Source organism: Eptesicus fuscus, chromosome 23 (genome assembly GCF_027574615.1).
Source record: "Eptesicus fuscus isolate TK198812 chromosome 23, DD_ASM_mEF_20220401, whole genome shotgun sequence".
NCBI classification, from domain to species: Eukaryota; Metazoa; Chordata; class Mammalia; order Chiroptera; family Vespertilionidae; genus Eptesicus; species Eptesicus fuscus.
This window is the reverse complement of record NC_072495.1, coordinates 4,647,301-4,674,908: the sequence shown is the minus strand read 5'-3', so window position 1 is coordinate 4,674,908 and position 27,608 is coordinate 4,647,301. Positions and strand designations below refer to the sequence as shown.

General features: G+C 50.9%; 1 protein-coding gene and 2 long non-coding RNA genes across 3 annotated transcripts in view; 1 reads left to right on the top strand and 2 right to left on the bottom strand.

The window, feature by feature from the left end:
• Nucleotides 1–8,364, bottom strand: part of LOC129148061 (uncharacterized) — a 54,317-nt gene extending 45,953 nt beyond the window's left edge. Inside the window, exons 1-2 of the long non-coding RNA XR_008555246.1 lie at nt 8,274–8,364; nt 5,432–5,713 (exon numbers count right to left, since the gene is read on the bottom strand). This is a non-coding gene — a long non-coding RNA (uncharacterized LOC129148061). The remainder of the gene's footprint in view (nt 1–5,431; nt 5,714–8,273) is intronic.
• Nucleotides 8,365–9,341: 977 nt separating this feature from the next.
• Nucleotides 9,342–27,608, bottom strand: part of LOC129148060 (uncharacterized) — a 116,002-nt gene continuing 97,735 nt past the window's right edge. Inside the window, exon 4 of the long non-coding RNA XR_008555245.1 lies at nt 9,342–9,959. This is a non-coding gene — a long non-coding RNA (uncharacterized LOC129148060). The remainder of the gene's footprint in view (nt 9,960–27,608) is intronic.
• The window catches only part of CCDC60 (coiled-coil domain containing 60), a 98,960-nt gene continuing 82,520 nt past the window's right edge, over nt 11,169–27,608 (top strand). The window contains exon 1 of the mRNA XM_008142930.3: nt 11,169–11,595. Within this exon, the coding sequence (XP_008141152.1) occupies nt 11,506–11,595 (90 nt within the window). The 5' untranslated portion in view covers nt 11,169–11,505. The remainder of the gene's footprint in view (nt 11,596–27,608) is intronic.

The following is a 27,608-nucleotide window of genomic DNA, read 5'->3' as shown; positions in this document are numbered from 1 at the left end:
CCGAGCCCCCAGGCAGCCCCAAGGACTGGGCAGGGGCTTACAACACAAGAGCTGTGGGAAGGCTGGGGGAGGGGAGCGGTGCCTGAACAAGCTTTTGGGACTTTTCTGGGTCTGATGGACGCAGCAAAAAAGAGGGAATGCTGCAGGAGCCATGTGGGGGGCATCGCTGAGCCCGGTGGGCGATGGTGCCCAATCCAAGCCCCAATAAAAATTAGCTGTGTGACTTTAGGCAGGTCTCTGAACCTCTCTGGGCCTCAATCTCCCCATTTATGGAACCCAAATATCCGCGGGGATCCTCTTTCCTTTCAAGTCCAGACGAGATCGATACAGTTACCTTTCGTACAAATTGTAGAAAATCTGGTGCCCTCCCAAGATTTCTGTGAATTCCCGGGGTGGGGTGGAGGGCTTTCCTTTGTTAGTTCTATTTAGGGATCATCACTAATGGGGTCCCTTTCACTGTGGGGCAGGCAGGTGAGGAATTCAGCTCCTTCCTCAACCTCCACCACGCTAACCACTCACGTGAAAGAGGTGTCACGTGAATAAACCGATCTATTGTGTTTGCTGCCCACCACCGGCTCCAATGTGAACCCGATGTTCCAGAAAAACCTCTCCTCTCCTCCGTCTCAAACCACGTGAGTGTGAATGGGATGCCACCTCTGGTTCCGGGTGAGCACGTGACCCAGTCCTGGCCAATCAGAGCATGCCATCCCTCCAGCCACAGTGATTGGTTCAAAGAAGTCATATGATCCCAGTCAGTCAAATGAGATTTCATCCTGAGTCTTTTTTTGGAAAAAATATTGAGAATCAATACATAAGAATGAACAAAACAAAAACAAAAAACAAAAAAAAAGGTATAAAGGGCCAATGACATCATTTAAGGCCCTGGGACCCAGTCATGCCTGGTGTATTTAATTTCATAAGCAAATAAACACTCCTAACTTATTTTTTCCTAATCCAATTTGAGTTTTACTTCTATCACTTGCTCTTGAAAGAGACCTAATAATAAACCTTGAGAGGCTAGATGAATTTACAGCACAAACAATATAAATTCAACATTCGATATGCTTGTTTCTAGAAGTTCTGTTTCGTTAACTCAGGTCCTGCCTCTGCCACGTGGCTCATGAGCTCCGTTCCAAATTCCTATTGATTCCTTGGGCAGTGGTTCAGCTACACCCACTGCAGCACCCAGCCCCCACAGCAGTCATAAAGATATTTTCCCAAAGGCAACCCCCTTCCTCCCCGCGGGGAGTTCTTGTACCAGCTACTGACAAAACACAGTCTTCACTCCTCTGCATGTGAAGCGGAGAGGCTGGGCGAGGCCTAGGCTATGGTTCTGCCGCTTTAAAACTCTGGAGTTCAAAATACAATAAAGCCATTAAAATCGGGGCCCAGGAGACTGTTTTTCAAAATGCAAGTCACAACCCATTAGTGGGCCTGGAAATCAATTTGTGTAGTCATAACCAGCGTTTTTAAAAAATGAAAGCGAACAAAACAGAAAATAACAGAGTACATCATTCATAATAGAGGTGAGTAGTGGCTCATGAAACTTTCATTTCAATTATAAATAGAGAGGTACTGCACGCACGCTGTACTGGATCAGAGTTTAAAATATATTTTTCACTGTGGGATCAAAAATGTGAACGCTCAGGGTGAAAATCAGCACTCACTAACAGGGAGAGATGTCAATAAGTTAAAAATTAGTATATTTAGTGTGATCTAATTTTTGTCAAATCACAGAAGGGATAAGCTATTGCTGTATCTGGAAAAATTATGAAATTGTGTGTACCAAAAGGCTAAATTATTATCCCTGGGTAGAGAGATTGTGGTGTTTTTTATTTTCATGTGTATACATTTTGTGTTATCTAATTTTTAAAAACAGATGTGTCACTTCTACAGTCAAAGATTTCTTCCAGCTTATTTTTATTTGGAAAGGTAAGTATACCCCTAAAAACCCTCTAAAAGTATCTTTAAAAAATATACCCAAATATATGAATACTAGAGGCCTGGTGCATGAAAATTCATGCACTGGAGGGGGGCTCCCTCAGCCCAGCCTACCCCCTCTCACAGTCCAGGAGCCCTCAGGGGCGGGAGGTGACCCGGTGATCAGGGGAAGGCAACGCCCCATCACACCTCTGCTGCTGCCACTGCCGGCAGCGCAAGCCTCGGCCGGCCCTGGTTACCTGAGCCTTAGGTGGCCCTAGGCAGCTGGGCAGCTGCCATCCAAGGCTTGCCTGAGCCTTGGGCCGGCCCTGGGGACTGGGGGACTCTGGAGGCAGGCGTGTGGAGCAGGCCTGGCCTTGTCGTGTGCCAGCCACCCCGGTGGGGCTGAGGGGACTGGGCGTCGCCATCTTGTGACTGTGGGTGCTGCCATCTTTGAGGGCATGGCAGTCAATTAGCATATTCCCTCCTTATCGGCTGTGGGCACCACCATCTTTGCAACAGCGTGAGGGTCAATTAGCATATTCCCTCTTTATTAGATAGGATATGCTATTTTGGCTAGTTTTAATTGCCTGATTCTGCAGTGGGAGAAAGAAGTTTGCAAACAAAACTTGGAAAATCAGAAATCATAGTAAGGGGGTGGGCTGGTGGGGGCTTGGGTTAGCAGGATATGCTAATTCTCTGAATGGATTTTCCACATCAGTGAGCTCCTTTCCTTCTCTTAGCTACTGTCTTAGGAAGGTGTCTGCTAGAATGCAGCTATTACATATTCCACATGTCATGTACCTCAACACCTGTTTGAAAGAGTGTCTGTGATGGAGAAAGAAGTGTCACTGGAGCTAAAGGAAAGAAAGACAGCTTCTAGCAAAGTGGCAGGAGGCGGGTGACTGTAGGCAGGATCCGTGTGATTTCTGCGGCTGCCCTTGAACAGGATGCAGAGGACAAAACCAACGAGAGGAGGCCGCGAGAGTCTCTTCAAGGGAGACATTGTCAGGAAATGGAAAAATTGGGCCACCCCATCCAGACTGTCTAAACAATGATGCCTGAGAGAAGGCAACAGTGGGAAGACTGCCTCCCAAATGGTTAGCTGCATTGTGAGTTGAAAATGGTAAGTTACACAAAGAAATTACAGGGGGGAAGTGGTGGGGGTTGGTAGGAGAGACAGGAGGGAGAGAGAGAGGAGACATTAGTGGTGAACTAAATTCTCAGCTGTCACTTTTCAGAAGAGCAGGGAGACACGCAGGCTGGGGAAGATATGCATTAGGGGTCAGATAAACACAAATAAATGCACATTTCAACCTTGTCTCGGCAATGATCTAGTAGCCCCATCGAGAACGCTCAAGCTTTGTTCTTTTCAGAGGAAAACACTTTTCTCTTTGCTTCTATGTGCAAAATGGGGAAAGAACTGACACTGACTTCTATTTGTGTATTCTTAAAGTAATACATGCACATGAGTTAGAAAAAAAAAATTCAAACAGTACAAAAGGCTCTCCAGGGAAAAGTAAGTTACACTTGATGCTAGCGATCTGCTTGCCCACCTCCGCCTACCCACCTTCTACCTCCATTGCACCAACAGGCTCCCATGGCTCTGCCTGTAGGTGGGTTGAGCCAATGGGAGGCGTTGGCAGAGCAAAGAACCAGGGTGTGTTTGGGGCCTCCTTCCCGCCAGGTTGCCTCAGACAGGCTGTATCTCTCAGCTACAAATCCCTGGTTCTCTCACGGATGCTTTCAAGACATGACCTTTGTCCTTAAGGGGTGGTACCCGCTCCCTCCCCTCAGTCCATAGAAATGGCCACAGCCCTTGGTTACTGCACGTTCTCCTCTGTCCCACCCTACCCACACCTGTGTAATGGCCCCTTTGTGAATGAGCCCTCCTCGTATCACCGTGATTTGAGCCTGCCAGCTGTGTCCTGCTGGGCCCTGGCTCACACACTCTCCTGTGCTAATTCCCCAGTGCTACTGGCCCCGCACTGCAAGGTGGCCACCGGCACAATTTCCTTCGGGGGTCTCTCTCTCTCTCTCTCTCTCTCTCTCTCTCTCTCTCTCCCTCACCCCCCCACCCCCGCTCTCTTTCTCTGTAATAAACAGTTAGCACATGATGTACCTTGTTTTCATCTCTTCTGTGTTTTAACTCCATATATGTTGAAGATTGTGCTGGATGCTCTCTATTTGCACAACCTCTGTCCACTCCGTTCCCCACCCCTTCCCACAGGCTCCGTGCTCCTAGAGGGTGGCCTGTATGGGCTGCACCCTCGGGCTCCCTGGCCCCGGGGCCTCGAGTGGGGCCTTGCCCTTGGGCTTGGAGGCACTGGCAATGGGAAGGAAGGCAGAGGAACGTGGGCCCTGGGTACCTATCTACCCCTCTGCGCCTCCAGGTTGGCTGCTTCCCCGTTCAGGAGGGCACCGCTCTGTTGTCGGACGGCCCTTTGTACAGGCTCTTCTCATCCTGCTAACTGCGCCCCCTGTGCCCCTCCAGGTCTAGAGTTGGCACCAGCTCCCACTCTTGCCCGCCTCCCAGTGTCTCACACCCCCGTGGGTTCCATGGATTTGCCTCCACCTGGAACTAACCTCTCCTCAGTGACCCCCTGGGACCGTCTCCTTGTTCTTCCCGTGGCGACATCCCAGCACAGTGCTTGTGAACCACCTCATTCTTTTCTTTCTTTTTAACATCGGAGACTGTAACATCGTTTATTTCACCAATTCCCGACTAATTGATTTAAAAAATATTTTTATTGGTTTCAGAGAGGAAGGGAGAGGGAGAGAGCTAGAAACATCAATGGTGAGAGAGAATCATTGATCTGCTGCCTCCTGCACCCCTTACTTGGTATCAAACCCACTACCCGGGCATGTGCCCTGACCAGGAATCAAACTGTGACCTCCTGGTTCACAGGTCGATGCTCAACCACTGAGCAACACCAGCCAGGCCCAATTAATCGCTATTTGATTTGAAGGTAAGACTTATTTACAACCTATTTCTGCTCCTATTCCCCACTGCCTCTCAGCTGAATTCACCCCCAAGTCCAAGTCTCATGATACTACAGTCAAGAATGGCCCACCTCTTAGGTGAGAGAATATTTTGGGAGACTGGAACGGGAAATAATCCTTCAGATAGAAAAGAATGAAACTAGTCAACTCTTTTCAATGCAAGTGACAAAATATGAACTCAAATCCACTTACAAACAGTAACAACAAACACAGCCACAGCAACACAATGTTATTCGTGGACTCACATAAATGGGTTTTGGATGGTGCTAGCCTCATGCCCACCTGGGTCCAGGCACACAAACACATCCCATCAGAACCCAATCTCTCTCTTTTAATCTGCTCCTCTCCGTGACCTCATTCTCTTCTCTTACACAAAGACTTTTCCTTGTGGCACAAAATAGTGTCCCAGGACAGAGCCCAATTCACACTCTTCTGGCGCCAGGACCTGAAAGGAAGACCCCTTTCCTTGGAACAATTCTGATTGGCTTCATTTGGCTGACATGCTTACCTCTGGGCCAGTCGCTGAGACCAGGTGGAACGGGTTCTCTATTGGCCGGGCATGGTGATAAGCTCACCCCTGTGATCCGAGCTGGTTAGGACTCCTTCCCCAATGGAAGTGCAGATTCTGGACAGCCAGTGTCCTCAGTGTCCACTCATGAGGCCTTGGCTGTGTGTCCTGACACCAGGCGGAGAGGTGGGTAATCAGCTAATGTTGATTTCAGGTGTTTGCAACCAACAAAACATCCTCCAACCATCCGATGGCAGACCCAGGATTAGGATACACGGGTTTCTGTTCAAAACAAAGTTATTGGTCGGACAAACTACTGGAGAGCCATAAAATTGGGACTCCATTTTAGCGAGCACTCATTTAAAAACCATGTTTAAAAATATGCATCTGTAGACGTGGAAGGATGTTTATAGCTTATTATGTGAAAATGCAGCTTACAAGCAGGTGTGTGGCAGGGGTTCCTATCTGTATTAGAGTCACCTGGGAACTGGACTTTTACTTAACTGAAAACTCACTGATGCCTAATGTTTAATTTTAAGCTGCCGACCCTGAAGAGGTGAGCTGCCTTCTTCTAGGATCCCAGTTGCGTGGAGAGGGAAATGGAGCTGGAGCAAGAGGGGTGGGGTGTTTGTTTCCTGGGGCTGCTGTAACCAATTACCACCGACTGGAGGCGGGGAGGGGGAGGGGAGGATGGAAACAACAGACACTTATTTCCGTATGGTTCTGGAGCTAGAAGTGCAACCTTGTCAAGGCCCTGCTCTCTCTGAAGGCCCTGGGGGCGGACCCGTCCTGGCCTCTCTCCTGCTTCCGGTTGTTGCTGGCAATCCCTGGCGTTCCTTGGCATGTAGCTGCATCACGCCAATCCCTCCCTCTGTTGTCACACGGCACTCTCTGTGTGTATTCTGTCTCTATTCCCAAATTTCAATCATCTCCTCAGGACAGCAGTCATGGGACGAGGGCCCGCCCTGATCCGGGATGACTTCACCCTAACTTGAGTGTAGCTGCAAAAACTCTGCCCAGATGAGGTCACAGTCACAGGCACCAGAGTTTAGGACTTGAATGTATCTTTTGAGGAGACATGATTCTACCTGGTGGGAAGCAGGCTAGAGCGTGTGCTGAGTAGGAAATTAGGAGCAAGTTGGAAAGCCATGGGAATACCTGGCAGGGACGTGTTTTCCTGCCTGTGATGGGGAATTGAGATGTTTTATGTGGATGTCCAAGCAAGTGCTCCCCCACCCCATCCCTCCAAAGGCTGGAGAAGTCCACATCTCCCAGGTAGCTTGGAAATCCCAATGGTCTCAGCAGGGTTTGCAGAGATAACCCCAGGTCATTCTGCTTAACTGAGTGCACACACACACCTTTAAGTGAAAGACCATCAGGACAGTAGGACAGAGTGCTGAAATAATCGCTCACTTCGGAATCATAAAGCCTGGGTTCTCGGGCAAGCTCCACCACTAACAAAGCACTAAACCCAAGAGCTCCAATTTCCACCTTTGTAAAATGGGATGAATAATTCCATAATCCCAGCCCTTCCTGCAGCTCAGCATGCTGTGACATAAAGCACGTGACAATGGAAAGCACCATCGATGAAAATTGCTTGGGCCACATCCTAGGTTTCCAGTGGGGGAAATTCCCTAAAACATTCCTGGAAGCCCCATTCCTTCCTGGACCCCAGTCAAGAGGGAAAGAGGAGGAGCAGGAGGTTAACATTACTCGTTCTTCCTTTGTTTAAAAAAATCTAAATGCACCTCCCCTCTTGGGGTGTGGTTTGGAGGATGGGGTAGGAATGTGAGATGGAACCACAGAGCCCCCAAGAGGCAAGGAAGCAAGCAGGAACCCTCCTTTCATTGGAGGAGGTACCGGGACGCGTGCAGGTGGTGCCAATACACGCTACCCAGCGTTACTTTATCTGGGCAGCAATTCCGCAATAGACTGCCAGCTCCCAGGGGCCAGGGGAGCCCCGAGCTTTACTCTTGCCCTGGGCTCCATAATTTCTAAACCCAATGCTGACATCTCAGTAAAAATACCCAGGAGTGCTCTGGGGGCTGGATGCCACACAGAAAAGTACTTTAAAGGTACTTTTTAAAATGATGACTTTTCCAATAGGTTTTTAAGGCCAAACATATGTATTATTGACTGAAACTCGAGTGCTGAGCAGATTTTGATATTTCACTTCAGCTGCCACATTCCAAACATGTTCTTCCACTCCACACGTCTCTGTCTCATGCCTTGCCTTTTGGCGAACTGGGAGGAGAGGATGCCTGTCACTTCATGTCGCTCCGTCTATATTTTGCATAAATCAACCGGGAATTAAGAATTAAACAATCACGTCGTCTCTTAGTTGTCAAATATTTCGCTGCGGAGGATGTGTTTGCACAGCGGACGTGCTGTCCTTTCAGTGCTGAGGGGTGAGGAGAGTATCAGGCAGCTCCTCACACTTCCCTGAGGGCAATGGCAAGATGGTGACCGTGGGGCATGGTCACCAAAGGAGGTGGCAAGTTCATGCAGCAGGTGAGGGAAGGGGAAACGTCAGGGCCTGCCTCAGGCCTGGCCTCCCTAGTTATCCCACGCAGCACTGATCTCGGGGTCTCCCCAGAAGCAGACCCAGGAACAAGATTTTGGACTTAAGTGGTTTCTTTGGGAGCCCAGTGGGGAGGTGAAACAGGAAAAGGGAAGAAGCCAAAGCTGGGTCATAGGTGAGCAGGCGCTAGGGCTGCCCCTAAGTCAGTCCTGAAGGGGACGTCTGGCGGAGAACAGATCACGCTCCAGAAATGCGCTACCTGACAAGGTGAGGAGGTGAGAAATCTATCCACACCCTCCCCCCCCTCCAATTCATCTTTACCTCATGTCTACTCCTGTGGGTTTTAACTCCTTGCACATCCAGGCTGCTCAGCTCAAAGACAGAAAACATTCTTATAGCCCCGTGGTTCCCAAACTATGCATCAAGATACCCCATAATGCCACAGAAAACTCACAGAAGATTGGGGACGTCTGAAATCTCTGAGGGACACATAGCAACTTCTATCCAACACTGTGTGTGCCATTAGCTCAGTGTTATGGGTGGTCTGTGTCCCTCCCAAATTCATAGGTTGAGGTCCTAACCCCCAGGAGGTCAGAATGTGACCTTATTTGGTGGAACACCTCTAGGCTGGGGAGCTCATTTTCTCCCTATGGAACAGGTCCCTTCGTGAACAGAGAGGGGAAACAGCATGCCTTGAGCCCTTGCTGGGTACTGTGCTGTATACATTCATCATTTCACCTGGTCCTCCCAACTCTGTAAGGCAGGCATAACCATCACTACTTACCTACATATATAAAAGCCTAAGCGACCATTAAGATGGAATAACTGGAACAACCGGTTGCTATGATGTGCACTGACCACCAGGGGGCAGATGCTCAACGCAGGAGCTGCCCCCAGTCCCCCATCGCCGATGGGGCCTGCTGGCCACTCCCCCCCCTCCCCGGTTCCTCCCCCTGGCCAGCAGGTCCCGATCACCCGATTGGGACGGAGAACTGGTGGATGGGGCCCCTTTCCCAGGGGGACCAAGGGCTGGCTCCCTCCTTGGGGCTGGCGGCCAACCTCCCGCGTCCCCCCCCACCCCCTCGCTCCATCTGAATGGGGAACCGGGGGTGGGTGGCAAGGGAAGGAGGAGGCAGGGAACCTGATCGGCCCTGATCACTGGCCAGGCCTAGGGACCCCACCTGTGCACGAATTTTGTGCACCGGGCCTCTAGTACTCATGATAACATTGAGGCTTGGAGAGGTGATGTGACCTGGCCAAGATCTCATTACCAGTAAGTGGCAGACCCAGGATTTGAACACAGGTCTTTTTCTTTCAAGAGCCCTTTCTACTTCCAGTTCTCACATGGCTTCCATGGGTGGGTATTAATAACAAAAAAAATAAGAGTTAACATTTATTGTGGGTTTCTTTTTTGTTAGGCATTGTACTTCTTGTGGATTATCCATTTCAGTCCCCTGAGATTATCACTGAGGCTGCTCAGTGGCCACGTCAGTCTGACTCCACAGCTCATGCCTTTGAAAAAACAATGTTCTGCTGTGGATTTCCTCATTTTGAGCTAAAACCCTCTTCCTATTCTTTGGGCTCCTATGGAACTAGTTGAGTCTTTCTTCCCCAAGCCTGTCCCTTAAAGCCACGTGAATATAGCCCCTTGTCTGTTCTGCTGGGGCTAAACATGTCTCATTCTTTCTTGTTTTCTTATCCTTTCTCACCCCAGCCCCGTCTTCTGAACGTGATTCAGTTTATCTGCATCCTTCTGAAAGCACCTGCTGGTTGCAAACGCTGCCCATGAAGGAAGCAGGAAGGAGCAAAACTTCCCGGGAAAAGAAGGTCAGACTCAGTGTTCAGACAAAGGCAAGAAAATAATGACTTCCAAGCGTCCGCCTCTGGAGCTGTGTGGATCGGTATTTTGTATTCCGTGGAGGGTCATCTTGCAGCAGATGGCCTTCTAACAGGAAGGTGAAGTCACTGTGTAGCCATGATGACATCATAGTCCTCAGCAGTTCAAGGCTGAGAGATAAAATACGGGTCAGATGGATCCAGTGTGAAATAATGTCAAGGATAAAGCATGCAAATCAGAGCACGTGCAATAAATCTCCTGCAAGCCGGCAACATACCCCACAGGGTTATTGGAAGGATTAAATAAATTAATGTACGTAAAGCGCTTAGTAGAGCGCCTGGCACAGAGCGAGTGATCAATAAATATTAGTATTAATATCTGCTGGGAAATGAACACTGCACTGTAAAAATGATGGATTCTTCCTGGGGAGGGCTGTCAGAAGATAATGATAGCTGCCACTTAACTAGGACTCCCCGTGAGATCAGCCTCTGCATACATTATCTGTTTTAATCCTCGCCAGCCTGGGGTAAAGTCGTTTTCCCCGTTTAAAGCTATGGAAGCCAAGCCTCGGTAAAATTAGGCATCTTATCCGGAGTCCTGCCGTTAGGCAGCTAAGAGCTTGGGTTTTAGAAATCCAACAGTCTGGCTCTGAACCCCAGCTCAGGCACTTTGTATGAGACCTTAAGCACGGCATTCAATCGCCCTGTGCCTCAGTTTCCTAGTCTATAAAACAGAGCCATACAATACCTTCCTTAAAGACGTTTTGTGAGGATGAGTTAATATATGTAAAACAGAGCAGTGTCTAGTACATTCTAAGCGCTCAGTAAATGCCATGCACCCATACTGTGTGTGTGTGTGTGTGTGTGTGTGTGTGTGTGTGTGTGTGTGTAGGCTTTGAAAGATGAGTAGGAGTTTGTCAGGTGAATAAAGAAGAGAAATAGGCCCTTCAGGTTAAGGTAATTTTGAGGCTAAAGGCACACACTGAGCTACCCAACCCAAGACACAAGGAATCACGAATGGGTTAGTGGCAGGACAGAACAGAGTGGGAACGGAATAAGTCCTTGTAGTTAGAGAGAAAGGGTCGAGGTCCTCAGGCCTAAAAGGAGAAACCAGAGTTTGGAAAATGTGGCTTCCTGGCCAGGCACCCGCTTCCAGCCATCATCCCAGCAGCGAGTTCAAAACCACGCCCCCACCAATCCCAGCCAATGAGGAAACCCTTAAACGGCGTCTCGTTGCTAGGCAACCGAGAGGCCCCGCCCGGCGGTTTTCAGCCGTTTTCTCTCCCGGTAATGGGAACCTGAGCCGCACATGGAGCCGCCTTAAAATAGGGATCTGGAGGCCCCTCCATGGGCTCCCTTCAGACTTATCAGTGGAGTTTTATTTTTTTAGTTAATGTTTTATTTTTGTTTATAAGAGAGAAGGATACCCCTTTTCAAAGAGGGTGGAAAGCTCCTAAAAGTTTGTAACTTTCTAAAAAGTGAATAATTCCAGACTTTCCTTATCTGCTCCGGCTGGACTTCCTTATCCTGTTGGTGGGAAACCCACGTGACTTGCTTTCCATTAGTCATGGGTCCGAAACCTCTTTGGAGCCTCTAATTGGCACTTGGGAGTCGGAGTGAAATTGCTGGAGCTTCTCACACTGGTGGCTGCTGAGGTAGAAGATTCTGGAAAATCTCTCCCCTTGGGGACACAGGCTAAGCCTGAAGGATTTCCAAGATGACCAAGACTCCAGCCCCCAAGAAGATGCAGAGTTCCCCCAACTCAGGGGCCCTCCGCGCCTTTAATGCCTCAGATCCCCCAGCACAGGTAAGTCTCCCCTCTCTACCGAAACCAAACATGTTTTCAATACCCAGTGAAATAGGAATTAGCCTTCAACCAACACGGGACGGGGAGGAGAGGAGAGTCCTGGTGTAATTGAAGGGCCGAGACACATCCCTGTTGCTATCAATGGTTGGTTTCTCATACAGAATGAAGATGGCAGCCAGAACAATGAGCTAGGCCATCCCATTAGCCAGTAATTCCAAAATGACGGGAGAGATGTGCAGTGACACTGTAGAACGTCAGAAAACAGTAAGATGAATTGTGGGTCTGCCGTTCCTGGTTCATCCTCTCTCTTACCGGCTGAGCGAGGAATGCCAAACTTTGAAGCCTGGCTTTGCTCTTCGCCTGTCATTGACATTAGACAAGTTGGTTAGCATCCCTGAGCCGTTATTTCCGTGTTTGTGAAGTGAGTACAGAAACATCAACTCGGCAGAAACAGTGTGAGGATTAAGTGAAGATATGCAAAGTGTTTACATGATACTATCACTTGATAATGTGTATAAGTGACATGAAATGCTGGTGTTGATTTAATGCCCAGAGTCAATTGTTTCTGTTTTTAAATGATCCTAACCAGATAGACCAGTTATGTATTCATTAAGTGTGTTTCGTTATTGTACCCACAAACCCTGATATCACCATTGATTGGCCAAGGAAGGTGAACAGTAGGGGAGAGGGTCAGAAGCCACACTGGCCCACTGTGGTTCACCCACAATCCTAGGGTGTGTGTGTGTGGGGGGGGGGGGGTCAGAGCACAAAAGAAAGCTTGAAATTCAGCCAGGCTTATGTGGGAGTCCCGGGTGTTCCCGAGCCTCTGGTTTCCAAGGATTAATAGTGAGCGCACTCTGCAGGATGTGGTATCCCTGTGTCTCCTTTCGTCGTAAAGTGCTGCAAGGAGTGGGTGTCATCCAGAGCAGCCCCCTCTGGGTCTGGACTCCCCACTCAGCGGTGGGGCGAGGGGAACAAGGAGAGGATGGGAGGGGAGGGGGGCAAGGCGAGTGTGAGAGCACGGGCAACCGGCCCAGAGAGCCTGGGTCTGAAGCCTGGATCTGCTTCTTAGCAGCCCTGTGGCCTGAGGCAAGTTGCAGCTCTTCTCTGCTTCAGTGTTGCCGTCTGTAAAATGGGGATATCCTGGTGCTTCCTCACGGGATTGCTGTGAGCATGAACTGACGCGCCCAAAGCTCCTAGAACAGCTCCTGACACATAGCAAGCACGCCCTAGATGTCAGTCACGTTGCTCTTTCGTTCATTTAGCCAACATTTATGAGCCCTCGCGACGTGCTCTTGTGACAAATGAGATCTGCCTTTAAAAATTTCATAATCTGTAGTGCGCATGTTTGGGATGGGGAGTAAAAGAGGTAATAAAGCAGGTAATTATAATGTGGGCTGATTAATGATGTGCTGGGGATGTATCATTGGGTGCTGTGGGAACTCTGAGAAGGACAGCTAACTCAGACTCGTGCGTGTGTGTGTGTGTGTGTGTGCGTGTGCGCGCGCGCGCGCGCACGCGTGTGAGCCCGAGTGACATAGAGAGAGATGAGAAAGGAAGAAGCCATGTATTCAAGTAAGTGCAATAGAGTTGTCCATCTGAGAAGAAGAAAGTAGGGGAAAGCATAGACGTTGGAATGATATCTTTCTCTGGGGATGAGGGTTGGTGGGACGAGGCTGGAGGTCAGGGAGGGGGAGAAGGCTCCTCAGGAAATGTTGGGTAAACTAGGACCTCAGACACCAAGGACGCATTGAAATCCTGCTGCCTCCGCACCATGTTCTGGGGACCTCTGAAGACCTCCAGGTGTCCCCGTGCACATCTGAAGACTCGTGCCCTTAAAAATTTCAACTTTTTGAGCTACTGTAAAGCACTGATTAATCGAAACTGGGCTAACTAGGAACTGACAAGCCACAGGGAAATATGTAGAGATTAGGATCGACTTCTGGTACAAATCAAACCAGGAATTGGAGTGGTGGTGATATCGGGGATGACAGTTGGCGTGTACTGAGTGTTCACCACGTGCCAGGCTCTGAGCAAAAGGCTTCACGTGTGATATTTCAGAACCATCTACAATACTTGACGTGTGAACTGTCACCTCCGAATGAGAGCGATGGCAAGACCAGGTTCAGGGGGGACAGGTCCCTGACCCAAGCTCACCCTGCCGGCCAGGGGCAGGGCAGGGACCTGAGCTCCATTCTGTCTGGCTCCAGAGCTCAAACCCTCCCTGCCTCACCCTGACAGTGAGCAGGCGCCACGGGGGACAGAGAAAGAAGGCGTGAGGCACAATCACCGGCTTCACGTAGTGTTTCTATCTGTTGGGGAGGGGGTAACAAATAAAAGGAGAATGACACAGGCCAGGCAGCCAGGTAACTGTCCGGTGAGAATTGTTTGGGGGATGATCTGGCTTCTCGGGGAGGAATGGCACTTACTATGAGTCCACCACCCATGAGCATAACAGGTGCCACTTGGGAAAAACCCCGGAATGGGTCCTGACGCCCTCTGAAGCCAGAGGTGGAAGTCGCGGCGACATCGGAACTAATGTTAAACAATGGCACCCTGCCTTGGACAACAGCTACCCGTGGTTTTCTCAGGGGAAGGGATATGGATGCAAATGCTCTGCTCGAATGTCTTCTCCTGCTGGGACCGTCTGTGGGGGTTCAGCTCCCCAACTGGATACCGGGCTCCCTCTCCCTTTGTTTCCCAGGGAGCAACAGAGACGCCTAATGGGGTGGCCGTGGGGGAGGGAGGGCACAGGGCCCACGTTTTCCTCCTTGGAGGAGCACTTAGAACACCCCATCCTAGAATGGAAATGCAGAGACGAGATTTGGCAACAACTATAGAAAGGTGTGGGATCCTTTATACAAGCAGAGGGGCAGCAAGTGAACAAAGCCTGATCAGGTGCATGTAACCGAGTAGATTCGAATCCCACGAGCACGTTTTACACATCTTGACTACGCCCTTACTTTGCCTCGTGGAATCTGGCTATAAAATAAAGAGTGAGCACTGTTTGTATACACAGAACTGTAAACCTTTTGCCACACCCTGAATTTACTGAGCTCCGGGAACATGCCCAGCATGACTTTAGGCATTAGGGATACTGCAGTGAAAAAAGACAACCCCTCGGAACCCACTTCTGGAAGCTACGAAACATGTATACTTACAGGAAATGACAGGAAGAAAGAGCTGAGACCGTGGGAGGGGCCCCCTCTCTGTCCTATGACCTCATCTGTTTGCACTGCTGGGGGGGGGGGGGGGCGCTGGAAGAATTCGGGATAGACAAGCTTTTGCACAACTATAGGAAGAGACCTATACTTGACCCGCGCTCAGCATTTCCACAGCCTGCGAAGACGCAGCTGTCAGCTGTTAAATTCAAAAGCTGCAGAATCCATGTGGGGTTCAGTGGCAAGAGGCACTTTCATAAAACCTGACAGAAGCCAATTAAACCCTTCTTAGACGGAATAAACCAACATATTTCTCTCGGAGATCTTCCCGACAGCTAAATTCAGAGCCATCATCGCTGGTAATGGGATACCTTCGATCATGACATGGTGGCATTTTCCCTTCTCAATTCCTGTTCTCAGACCGCTGAGAAAATTTCTTATGGGGCTCAATTTTGATCTACTGCATTTCTGCCTAAATTGGAATGTATGCGATCGGTAGTTCTTTTTAATAACTTGAAGATTGGCCACGCCCAGTGATCTGCAAGGCTGGAAGGGCCTTGGGGTGTCTGGATTTCACAGAGTGGGAAGGTGGCACAGCTCTGGTGGTTTCTGGAATGTGGATGCACAGGGTCCCCGGTGGGCTGTAGCTCAGTGGGAGAAATCACAGAAAATGATGCCCCTGGTAGCCTGGTACATGGTCAGGGTCACTTCTGAGGTCCACATTGAACAGCTGCCATGATGGATGTCTGGGGTCTCCTCCCAAGGAACCCACAATTCCATTGGAGAGAAAATTCATAAATAACCACGGATTAAAATAGCAAATAGGAAGCACCAAAAAGAAAGGCAAAAAACACAGGAGTTACATAGGTTCCATCCTTCCTATATAATAAAAGGGTAATATGCAAATTGTCCCCTCAGCCAGGAGTTCGAAAAGTTCAACCAGGGGGCGGGGCCGGCCTGCCAACCACCCACGGCCCCTCCCCCCGGCCGCCCGGCCTGATCAGCCCTGAATGGGGCGGGCTGGCTGGACACCCCCCCCTCCCCGTGCACAAATTTGTGCACCAGGACCCTAGTTATATGTAACAGGTGACACTATTCTGGCAAATGAGACATAATAGGAAATATATGTTATATAATTTCTACCCTGGGAAGAAATGTTACATCTGGGATCGGGATCAGTGCATGTTACCATCCTCCCACAAGAAACTTCTTTCTTGGTACCATGTCTGACAAAATGCTCCCCCACAGAGCTCCAGGTCAACCTTTTAATACTTCCTCTCCATACACAAAGTTGCCAAAGTTTACCTATCCTGTGGGGTTGTCAAATGAGGGAGGCCTTTCCTCCATGAATTCCCACTAAAGTGTTCAATAACCAGAAAGGTCTAATGTGTTACTTCTCTCAAAGGTGCTGCATTCCTTCCTCCCTCCCTCCCTCCCTCCCTCCCTTCCTTCCTTCCTAACTTTTTTTCGTTAATCCTCACCCGAGGATATTTTTCCACTGACTTTTAGGGAGAGTGGAAGAGAAAGGAAAAGACAGAGATAAACATTGATGTGAGAGAAACACACTGATTGGTTGCCTCCTGCAGGAGCCCCAACGAGGGCCCTGGCCTGGGAGGAGCCTGCAACTAAAGTACATGCCTCCCAACCAGAATCAAACCCTGGACCCTTCAGTCCGCAGGCCAACGCTCTATCCACTGAGCCACACTGGCGAAGGCAGTTTTGCCTTTCTGCAGAGCAGGGGTTCTGAGCCTTGGCACTGCTGACATTTGGGGCCAGAAGACTGTCCTGTCCATTGTAGGTGTCAAGCAGCATCCTAGGCCTATGTCCACTAGATGTCAGTAGCATCTCCAACAGTGACAACAATGTGTCCAGATATTGCCAAATGTCCCCTGCGGGCAAAAGCATCCCGTGGAGAACCACAGCAGTAGATGATGACTAACGTCCTGAATCCCTTCCCCTCGTGGAATGCTGACTGGATGGTGAGACATTCCCCATATCTCTATATATAAAGGCCTAAGCGACCATTACAACCAAATGACCAGAACGACCGAATGACTGGTCGCCATGACGCACACTGACCACCAGGGGGCAGACACTCAATGCATGAGCTGCCCCCTGGTGGTCAGTGTGCTCCCACAGCCAACCTCCCCCGGCCGGCCAACCTCCCGTGGTCCCTTCCCCTGGCCGGCAGGTCCTGATCATCTGTTGGGATGGGGAACTGGGGGGTGGGTGTCAGCAGATGTGGCCCCTTTCCCAGGGGGACCGAGAGCCAGCTCCCTCCTCGGGGCCAGCAGCCAACCTCCCTCCCTCCGACGGCAGGCTCCGATTGGCCCGCCACCCGCCTGCCACAGTGGCGGCAGGCGGTGAGGGAAATAGGAGAGGGAGAGGCGGGGAACCATGCAGTGGCAGGGTGCCGACGATGGCACCATCGGCGTCCAGCATTCATTCCTTCCACACCTGGCCCAGTGACCATCACCTCCTCTCCCAACCCTGCTGAGGCCTTCGGGCCCCGATCAGCCCTGATCATCAGCCAGGCCTAGGGACCCGACCTGTGCAGGAATTTCGTGCACTGGGCCTCTAGTAAATAAATAATGCAATTGTGTACCCAAATGTTCAGAAACCTGAGCTTCCTCTTGACCACGCCTTCTCCATCACCCCTCAGGGTAGCTGTTGGATGGACAGGGCCCTCGCCAGCCTAACCCCAGTCCTCTCGCTAACTAGTTGTATGACTGTGGACAAGTCACTTAACTTCCTCCTTCCCCAAGTTCACTATCTGGTCCCGGGCACATCGTCTCTAGCCTGGACTATTCCACCTGCCCCCTCACTGCCCTGTTTACCTTCAGTCTGACCTTCTTCCAACCCGTTCTCTTTCAATACAAGCTTGACATTGTCTTTCCCCTGCTTTACATATATTATCAAAATCAACTCCCCGATCCTGTGGGGCGGGTGCTATCATTACCCCTATTTATAGAGATAAGGAAACTGAGAGGATGTTGTTGTTTTTTTAACTTGCCCTGAGGAACCCAGACAAGTAGGTTATGGAGATGGGATTTGAATCCAGGGCCAACTAACTAGACAGAGCCTCTATGCTCTTAAGTTCAGCCTGGCTTGCTGCAGTAAGAAGGGGCAATAGACAAGCCTCTCTCTCGAGGGGCATCCCTGGGTGAGATTTTAAAGTGTACATCTGAGAGTCTCTGGCGGAAAGAAGAAAGTGGCAATTTTAGCTGTAGGCAATGCAAACAAGAAAGTGACTGTGTCCATGACCACAGACAAGGACATTTGGATTTTCTTGAGCTCTTGGTAAAATATGCTTGCGAGCTTTTTCTGAAAGGAAAACACAGCTAAGGATGGGGTGGGGGCGGAGGTGGGGGAAACTCTATACATGGCTTAGACTCATCTTTCTAAATTATGCTCATTTCAGTGAAGATTTATAAGCCATTTCTAATCAAAGTCACATTTCTAAGAAAAGCATATTTTGATCATGGGTCAGTACACTGCCAAGACCTGCTGGATGAAACGGAGAGGAAGACAGGCCCAGCTAATGAGGGATGAGTTTCTGGCTGAGATGCTGATCGCCGTAAACAGCTTAATTGGGTTGAGTAATTTGGGCAAATACCTAGTTAAATGGATTCAGTCTGAACCCAAGTTCTAAACAGATTTTCTAAACACACACACACACACACACACACACACACACACACACACACACACAAATATTACCCTGCATCATAGTCACCAATTTCTTTGTCTGACCCCACCTCTACACTTGGAGCTCCTTGAGGGAGAGGACCATCATGCCTTGCTCATGATTCTATCCCCAGAGCCTAGCACAGTGCCTGGCACCAGGTAGAAGCTCCATGTTCTCAAGGACATCTCTTCGTGTAGAGTGAGGCAACAACACATCCCTCAGTTAACTGTGAATTCCATTTGGACAAGAGCCACAAATGTTTTCATCCCAGGTATACCCCCCAAACATCTGGGCGCTCCGTAACGATGGATACCACCCCAGCACCGGCTATGTCTGTGACCTTGGGCAAGTGGCTCTCCGCTTCCTTATCTTCCATATGGAAACAATGAGTTCCTGTTCCAAAGGGTTGTTGGGAGGATCATTGATTAATGCCAAGTACAGCCCCCGGCACAGAGTACGTGCTCATTAAATGTTATCTCTCCACAGTTCCACTCGGGAGGGAAGCCACTGGCTCCCAAATATCAAGATTGCAACATTTAAATACTGACATTTCCAGAGATGATGACTCTCACGCGGATCATTTCTTATGCATTCAGGAAAAGGCAGCCAAAGGGTAGCATGACTAAAACATTACATTTCCAAGAGCCCTTGAAGAAAATGCCCCAACGGCAATTAGCACATGACTGTCGCCTATGTTGCCATCGCTTACGAGCTGATTTTCTCCTCTGCTAATCAGACTGCTCCTCTGATATTTTTAGACCTTTCAAATGAGGCCTTTCAAACACAGGAAGCAATGCTTATTGACAGGTAGCAACAAGAACCTGCCATCCTCAGAGGGGAAAGAAAAATGATAGGAGGGGGGAGCATGCTGTAAGGTCCATGGGAACCAGGGTCCGAAGCCCGGACCATTCTGTAACCCCAAATAGCCTCTTCACCTTTTCCCTTTCTTCCCCAAACCAATAAATAGCCCATTTTCCTGCAGCTCCAGGGTGTGAGATTGAAACTGTCTCAGTAAAAGATAATTCTTGAGTTTCCCTGGCTGACCAGACACACTCACGCCAGGGCTGACTGGCAGCGCCTGGGCCGTGGCTCGTTCGGGGCCCTGTTGCTGCCTGCCTGCTCGGTGACCTCCGTTTCTCTGCCTCACTTTTCTGATGCTTAGTTTTCTCACCTGTAATTGCATCTTGTGAAGATTCAGGATAATAACCAGAAAGACTGGATTCAGAATAATAACTAAGGTGGATTTATGATTGTTATTCCACCTCTTAGTGTTTCATGGACATCCTCACAGCGCCCTCTGCCCCATGTTCTGTCATGTGTAATGCCAACATTCGTGGGCATTACATATACATACACACACACACACACACACACACACACACACACACACACTCTCACACATACATACACACTAGAGGCCCAGTGGGGTCCCTTGGCCTGGCCTGCAGGGATTGGGCCGAAACCGGCTCTCCGACATCCCCCGAGGGGTCCCAGATTGCAAGAGGTGCAGGCCAAGCCGAGGGACCCCACCAGTACACGATCAGGGCTGGGGAGAGACTGCGGGAGGGCTCCAGGGCATGTCCAGCCCATCTCGCCCAGTCCCAATTGGCCAGACCCCAGCAGCAAGTTAACCTACCAGTTGGAGCATCTGCCCCCTGGTGGTCATTGCGTGTCATAGCAAATGGTCGAATGGTCAAACAGTCCGAGGGACAATTAGCATATTAGGCTTATATATATATAGACTAGAGGCCCAGTGCATGAAAATTTATGCACTGGAGGGGAGGTCCCTCAGCCTGGCCTGCCCCCTCTCACACAGTCTGGGAGCCTTCAGGGGCCAGAGGCGACCCAGCAATCAGGGGAAGGCGACGCCCCATCACACCTCTGCTGCTGCCACTGCTGGCAGTGCAAGCCTCAGCCGGCCTTGGTTACCATACGAGGCTTGCCTGCACCTCAGGGCAGCCACCATCCGAGGCTTGCCTGTGCCTTGGGCCAGCCCTGGGCAGTTGGGCAGCCCACATCTGAGGCTTGCCTGCGCCTCGGGCGTTGGCTGGGCAGCCTCCATCCAAGGCTTGCCTGCACCTCAGGCCAGCCCTGGGCGGCTGAGGGGACTGGGGGACTCCGGAGGTAGGTGCGCGGAGTGGCTGGGCCCGCCCACGCCTGCCGCCCCAGTGGGGCTGAGGGGACTGGGCACCGCCATCTTGTGGCTGTGGGCACCGCCATCTTTGAGGGCGTGACAGCCAATTAGCATATTCCCTTCTTATTGGCTGTGGGCACCGCCATCTTTGAGGGCATGGCAGCCAATTAGCATATTCCCTCCTTATTGGCTGTGGGCGCTGCCATATTTGTGATGGTGTGAGGGTCAATTAGCATATTCCCTCTTTGTTAAATAGGATTCAGGGGTAAGCAAAAGTAGGTTTACAGTCTATTCTTATATTATGTATTTATTAATTATTGTATTATTTATTTGTATTATTTGTCTTTTTCCATATGAATAATTATAGATTCTTAAAGTGGTAAGAATTGGGAGGGGGGCATTCTTGTAGAGCTACCTGGAGTTCAATGCCTGCAGAACCTTGGCTGCTTGGTCCATGCTATCCTACCTGTCTCGTCACCCTACCACTAACTGAGGTTCAGTGCTCCAGGTGACGTACAAACACTACCTTGAGGCCTTACGACAACCCTGTGAGGAAGGTGTTAGCACCTCCATTTTGCAGAGAAGAAAACTGAGGCTCAGAGACCAAAATGACGTGTGTGATGGAGAAGCCAAGCCCCAAAGACCCAATTTCTGCCCACCCCCTCCCCATGATACCCAGAGCTGCAATATTTGCTGGGATGGAGGCCTGGCTTCCCTCCCAAGCATCCAAATTCAGTTGCAGACGGCGCTCCCACGGCCCGACCTGCTCAGCGCCCATGCCTCTGAGCTCACTGTGGGGAGGACACCACGCCGTCCACAGACGTCGCATCAAATCAGCCCTCTCATGGCTGCTCACCACACAGTGTCCCTTTCCTCCTCTGCGATACTAGAGCACAGGCCTACTGCAGATTGACCTGAAAGGATGCCAAACCCCATTGCCCCTTGTCCGCCCGTGATGGAAGATAGTCCTGTGTTTAATCCGTGGTAGGGGCCTTAATGAAAGGGGGTTGGGGGTGGGGGTGGGGGTCAGAGGTCAGACACCCTCTAGGCAGCCAGCCCTGATTCGGGAAAAATAAAAAACTCTCTCTCTCTCTCTCTCAAAATTCCTCTCTCTCTCTTCTTACTCTCCATTCTCCCTCCGCCTCCTCCCTGACTCTCTCTACCCCTTCCCCTTTGTATAAATGTACTTCATATTTGTTAGCTCTTTCTATACTTCCTTTCAGCTTCTCTATTGTAAAAATTCCATCTGTTTCAAAAGAGAAAGCAAACACCCTAGAGGCAGCCTGGCCACTTGGACACCAGCCTTTCAGGCCAGCTGCTCGGCCATCCCGTCCCGAAGACTCAGTCACCACTGTTTTCTCGTCCGCCCGGGATGGAAACGGCCTGCTCTGTAATTTCTGACTCTAGGTAAATAGATCGTTAGACAAGACTGAGAACGGAGTGGCCCAGGGAATGTTTTAAACCAAAAGCAGGCGAGCGTGAGGGTGTCTCCAGCTGTAAATGGCAGGACCGACCACAGTTCCGGCAGTTTCGGTCAGGGGGTGTGGGGTTTTTCAGCATAAATGGCCATTTTTCTGAAGACTGGCGTTTCGGCTTTAACAAAGAAAAGGGAGGCTTTCTTTCAAGCTAGACACCGAGCTTAGGGTTTCAGGCAAAGAGGGGTTTGTTTTGATAATGAACTTGATATCGGGTTGTAATTGGTTAATACAGACCAGGCCATGGCGTTGCAGCTAATCCCTTCATTTCACAAAGCCTGGTTCTCAACAAAGCGTGGTATCGGCTTCAAATGGATAAAAGGGGGAACGAGGGGAGGCCACAAAGGCCCAGGGGGTGCAAGGCGGAAGTGGCGCGCTGTGTGGAAGGCGGGAGTGAGCAGCGTGCTGTTGCTGCTGATTCAACCCGCATCACCACGCGCCAGGCACCGGCTGTTTGCACGCGGAGGTGGGTTCAGGCTAACGGGGCCCAAGCCCAAGAATTCCTCTCTCGGGCTCAGGAGGCAGAGCAAAGCAGACCAGCAGAGCCCCCAGTTCTGCGGAGGAGGACGCGCCACCTAGAGTGGGGGGAGCCTGTGAATGAATCAGACGGGCCTGCTCTTCTGTCTCTGGCCTCTTCCACTCCGCGCGTCTTTGAGACTCCTCGTGTTGTGGGATAGGCCAGCCGTCCGTTCCCTTTCATGTTGAATTGTGTTCCGTCGTCGGAATACATCCAAGTTTACCCACTCAGCTGTTGATGGACATTTGGGTTGGTTCCAGGTTTTCTTCCTTTTAATATCGGAACTGCTCTGAGACTCTGCTGGTGCGTCTTGTACTTGACACATCCTGGCGGGCAGAGCACAGCCCCGCCCTGCGTGAGCCCTGAGGGGAGAGTCCTGTCCGACAAGCAATCTCAGGCACGAGGAGTGTGGCCGGAAGGCAGGCACAGGCTGTCACGGGAGGGGCGGCAGGTGCATCTGGTTTAGTCCGGGGCTTCGGGGAAAGCTCCCTGGAGAGGCATTCGAGTGAGAAATGGGAGGACCGGGTGTGAGCAAAGTGAAGACAGGCCGGCTCTGGGGACCACAGAACACTCGGCGGACGTGGAAGGCAGACAGAACTAGGACCCGCGGAACATCTCCACAGCGAGAGAGGCGCCGTGATGGACACTCAAAAACAGTATTTCCCATGATCCTCAGGACAACCATGACAAGCATACTGAGCTCCATTTCACCAATGGGGAGCCTGAGACTCGGGGGGATACGATAACTGTCCCGGGCGACACCATTACTGATAAATCGAGATTTGACCCAGCATTTCTGTCTGGGGCCAAGGCTCACGCTCCTTCCTGACCCCAGGCCACCCCTGGTTAGGCGACCTCAGCGGGGTGGAGAGGAAGCAACAGATGAGAGAAGGGTCCACATGTCCCTGGCACGAATGGACATTAAAAAAGATATTCCTGTTTATTAAATGGATAAATGTCTGAGAAAAGGAAACACTAGCATATTGTTTGTATTTCCTCACTTGTATTTACTTAATCGCTTATAAATGCAAGTAGAGAGATATCATTTCCAAACTGATCAAATCCCACCCATTTTGCCCTATGTCACATGATACAAAGGAGACCGTGTGTGTGTGTGTGTGAGTGTGTGTGTGTGTGTGTGTGTGTGTGTGTGGTTGGTGGTCAGAGGCAAGCACTAGCAGAAAGTGGGATCACAGAAATGCTGAAAGATGTTTGCAAATTCAAGGGCAGAGGGGATCTACAGGTTAACCCAAGTTAGATAAACAGCCCTGCCAATTAACTGCCTGTTCTCCGAAGCGGCGAGCAGAGAACGCTGCCTGAGCATTGAAAGCGTGCGGGGAGCTTTCGTAGTGGATGCTGTCTGCGTGCCATTTGTTCCCCTTCACACAGAAATACGAGGTACTAACTGGGGATGTGATTAGGATGCTGGCAGAGGCTCGCTTTGATGGGCAACACACAGGCAGGCGCCCAACAGCCATGGGATCAGAGCCAGTCTCCCTCCGGTAAACTCACAAATTGCAGGCCCCCTAGTCCGCCTGCTCAGGGAAGGGCACTGGGGCTGCGATCACAGCGTTTAAAAGACCCAGGCCCCCCCGGGGGTCCGGGCCTCACAGGAACTGTAACAGCGCAGACGCACCCCCCGAGCTTACCTACTAGAGGCTCCCTGCTGTTCATGAACTCGCTCTTTCATCCTCTAACACATTATCCCCATTACAGGATAAGAAAACTGGGGTGAAGAGGTTCCATGGCTTGGTCCAGGGAGCCCTTGGCTTTAGCCTTGCTCTATCCTGCACCCACACCTCGTAGGGCAGTGAAGGGTGGGGCACAGGGTGACGAACCCCCATTCGCCCCCGACAGAGGTCCTGAGACAGGGAAACTGTGCTGAGGATGGGGGTGTGGGGGAGCTCTCCATGAGGAAATGTAGTCAGAGAGAACCCTAACATCCCCATAAAAGGGAACACATGACATGCAGACCGCACCCAATACGGAGGCTCCCCGTGACGCCTTCATCGCTCAGCAGCGTCTCTGCTCCCCGCCTCGGAGAACGTGAAGCCCCCTAGCGGAGAATGAGTCCGTTCCCCTAATTTTATCTACGGGAACACGGAGGTCCACAGCGAGGACCGTGGGGCAGTGAGGGTGTACCTGTGGGACCGAGGTTAGCCACCCGGGAGACGTCCCGGCGATGACAGAAGGGGCAGCAGACACTCACTGCACTCACTGCGAGCCCGGCACTGGCCACCACGAGTGCAAAAATGAACTCATCCAGCCTCCAAACAGCCCTGCGTGCGCGCTGCTGTCAGCTCCCTGTTACGGAGGAGGAAACGCACAGAGGCTCAGGGTCCCTCCCTCTGCAGTCAGCCCATCCCCCACCTTTCCCACAAGAGCCTTCCACCTCAAGTCTCTCCCCTCCCAGGTCCCTCCCCGGTGGCTCCTGCTTTCCTTTCCTGCCCGGTGATCCCACGTCCCACATCCCCAGGGACCCCACGCTCTGAGGTTGCCGTGCAGGAGTCCCATCTTTCATCAGCAATATCGAACCAGGGATCCTCTCAGTGTCTGTGCACAGGAGCTGAGGAAACAGACCTGGGTCTGAGTCCCCAGTTTGCCCTTGACTGTGACCTTCAGTAAGCTTATCCGCTGAGGAGGTCAACCTGTGGGCTCTGTCCATCAGCTGACAAATGGATAAACAAGACGTGACACATCCAAGTGGTGGAATATTACTTGGCCATGAAAAAGAACCGAGTCCTGACACCTGCTACAACATGAATGAACTTTGAAAACATTCTGCTCAGCGGAAGAAGCCAGACACAAAAGGACACACATTGTATTGTTGTGCTTATATGCAATGTCCAGCGTAGGGACATCTATAGAGACAGACAGACTGGGAGAGTCCAGGGGCTGGGGGACTGAAGGATAATGGGTTGATATCTGAAGAGGGTTTTTTTGAGCGAGAGAACATGTTTTCAAATGGACTGTGGTGATGGTGGCACATGTCTGTGAATATACTAAACACCACTGCCCTGTACGCTTTAAATGGATGAGTCACACGGTGTGTGAATCGCATGGTACTTCACAATGAAGATGCTGAAGAAGGAGAAAGTGGTGGAGGAAGAGGAGGAAGGGAAAGACGGGGGAGAGGAGGGAGCTCTAGAGCAAGACTGCCTGGGTTCCCACCCCAGATCTGCCTCTTCCTAGCCTGGAGCTTTTGCCTGAGCCTCCCTTTCCCATCTAGTAACAGCTGAGGACGAGGAAAGGATATTACAATGTCCAGCAACCACTGTGGCAGGGACTCTGGCCATCTGTTAACCCCTTTGCGGCTGGGTCCTGTGGCGGTCCAGGGGGACTGAGCGGACAGACCAGGTGGCCGGGGAAGAGGCCCAGGGCACAACTCTTGCCAACCACTAAAGAATTACACCTTCAGACTCCTGAGCTTAGAAGTTTGCAACCAGACAGGAGCCACCGGAAATTCGGTTTGTCAGCAGCAGCGCCCGGAGCACCGTTTTCCAGGGCGGAGATTTCCGTGTAATTAACACGAGTTCAGAAATGGGCCCAACTTGGGTTTCCATGGAGACGCCCTGCGCTTAGTTCACGTGGCTGGGGCTGCACCTGTTCCCCCGCCGGCTAACCGCACCTACTCGCCATCGTATTTTTCCTACCCCGTGTTACCCCGATCGCCCTGCCGTCCTTTTTCCTCTTCTTCTTTCATGTTTCCTCATGAACATCCTGAGAGGAGAAAGAATAGAGGGAGGGAGAAGAAGACAAAACCTGTTCTTTTCGGAGACGGAGGAAGAAGTGAGGAAAGGTGAAGTGCCAGCCTCCCAGCACGTATGACTTATCAGCCGAGAGAACTCGCCTCGGCTGCAGAATTCAGGCGCGTCTGTACAAGGAGATGAAAACCACACGGCCGTGGCCTTATATGGGGCCTTTCTTGCCTCGGCTGGAGGAACAGACGCTAAACCCAGGCCTGAGAAGTCGCCATATTTGGAAAGACACTGGGGAAGGTGTTAAAGAGATTTACAACACGCAGCCAAACAGTCCAGCGAGGGGTGAAAATTACAATCGGGGGCTGACAAGTGGCATCCCTCAGCGGGCGGGAGGAGCTGTCCAGTCTCGCTGGAGTGAGAAACACTTGCATCTCACTGTGTTTCTCGGACCTGCGGAGCAGATGAGGTTCAGAGGCAGGAAGAGCGTAAAGCCCAGCGAGTCCTTGAAAGCTAACGTGAGCCGCCCCCCCCCGGGAGTCGGTCTTGCCAGAGGAAAGTGACGTGTGGTGGTTAAGAACACCGACGCGCACAGCTGCGCAGCCACAGGCAGGTTATTTCGCCTCTGAGCCTCCGAGTCCCCCTCCATCCATCCATAAGAAGGGGGACAGCACCGGTATTTCCTTAGGGGTCATAGTGAGGGGTCAGTGTTGAAGCAAGTAGTGACCATCACCGTGAGTTAATTACCATTGTCCTCTCCCTCCCCGGCACCCAGCACCAGGGCATAGAGTAGATGCTAGTAAATGGTTGTGAATGAATGAATGAATGAATGAATGAATGGCATCCAGAGGTCAGCCAAGGGCATGCATAAGTGCTGCTGCTGCTGTGCAGACGTTTGTCTCTTGATCCACTTCCTGAAAGCAAGGATTTCAAATGTAAATGCCTTCAAGGTCCAGGCAGGAAGTACGAATGAGTGGAGTCGGCTTGGGGACTCCTACACTTGACCCAGCCCTCTCTATCGAACACCAGGCAAGTCCCGGCCAGACCCAGCCTTGAGACCCCATCAGAAAGCCTGGTCACTCCCCCGTCCCAACCTGCCTGAACCTGCGGAAATCTGCCCAGCCTCTGCCTGCTCCCACGCCCATCCCTGCACTTAGTTCCAAACAACGTGATCCATTTTTGAAGTTCAATTTCTCTCTAACCCATAGTGTCCGTAAGGAATCGAGGAAAGCACATAAAATACAAGCATTGTTGCGAAGCTCTTGGCAAAGTTGCGCCTGTGGTACCCTCCCCGTCTGGGACCACGGTTTAAGTTGTCATGATAATGAACTGCCATGGTC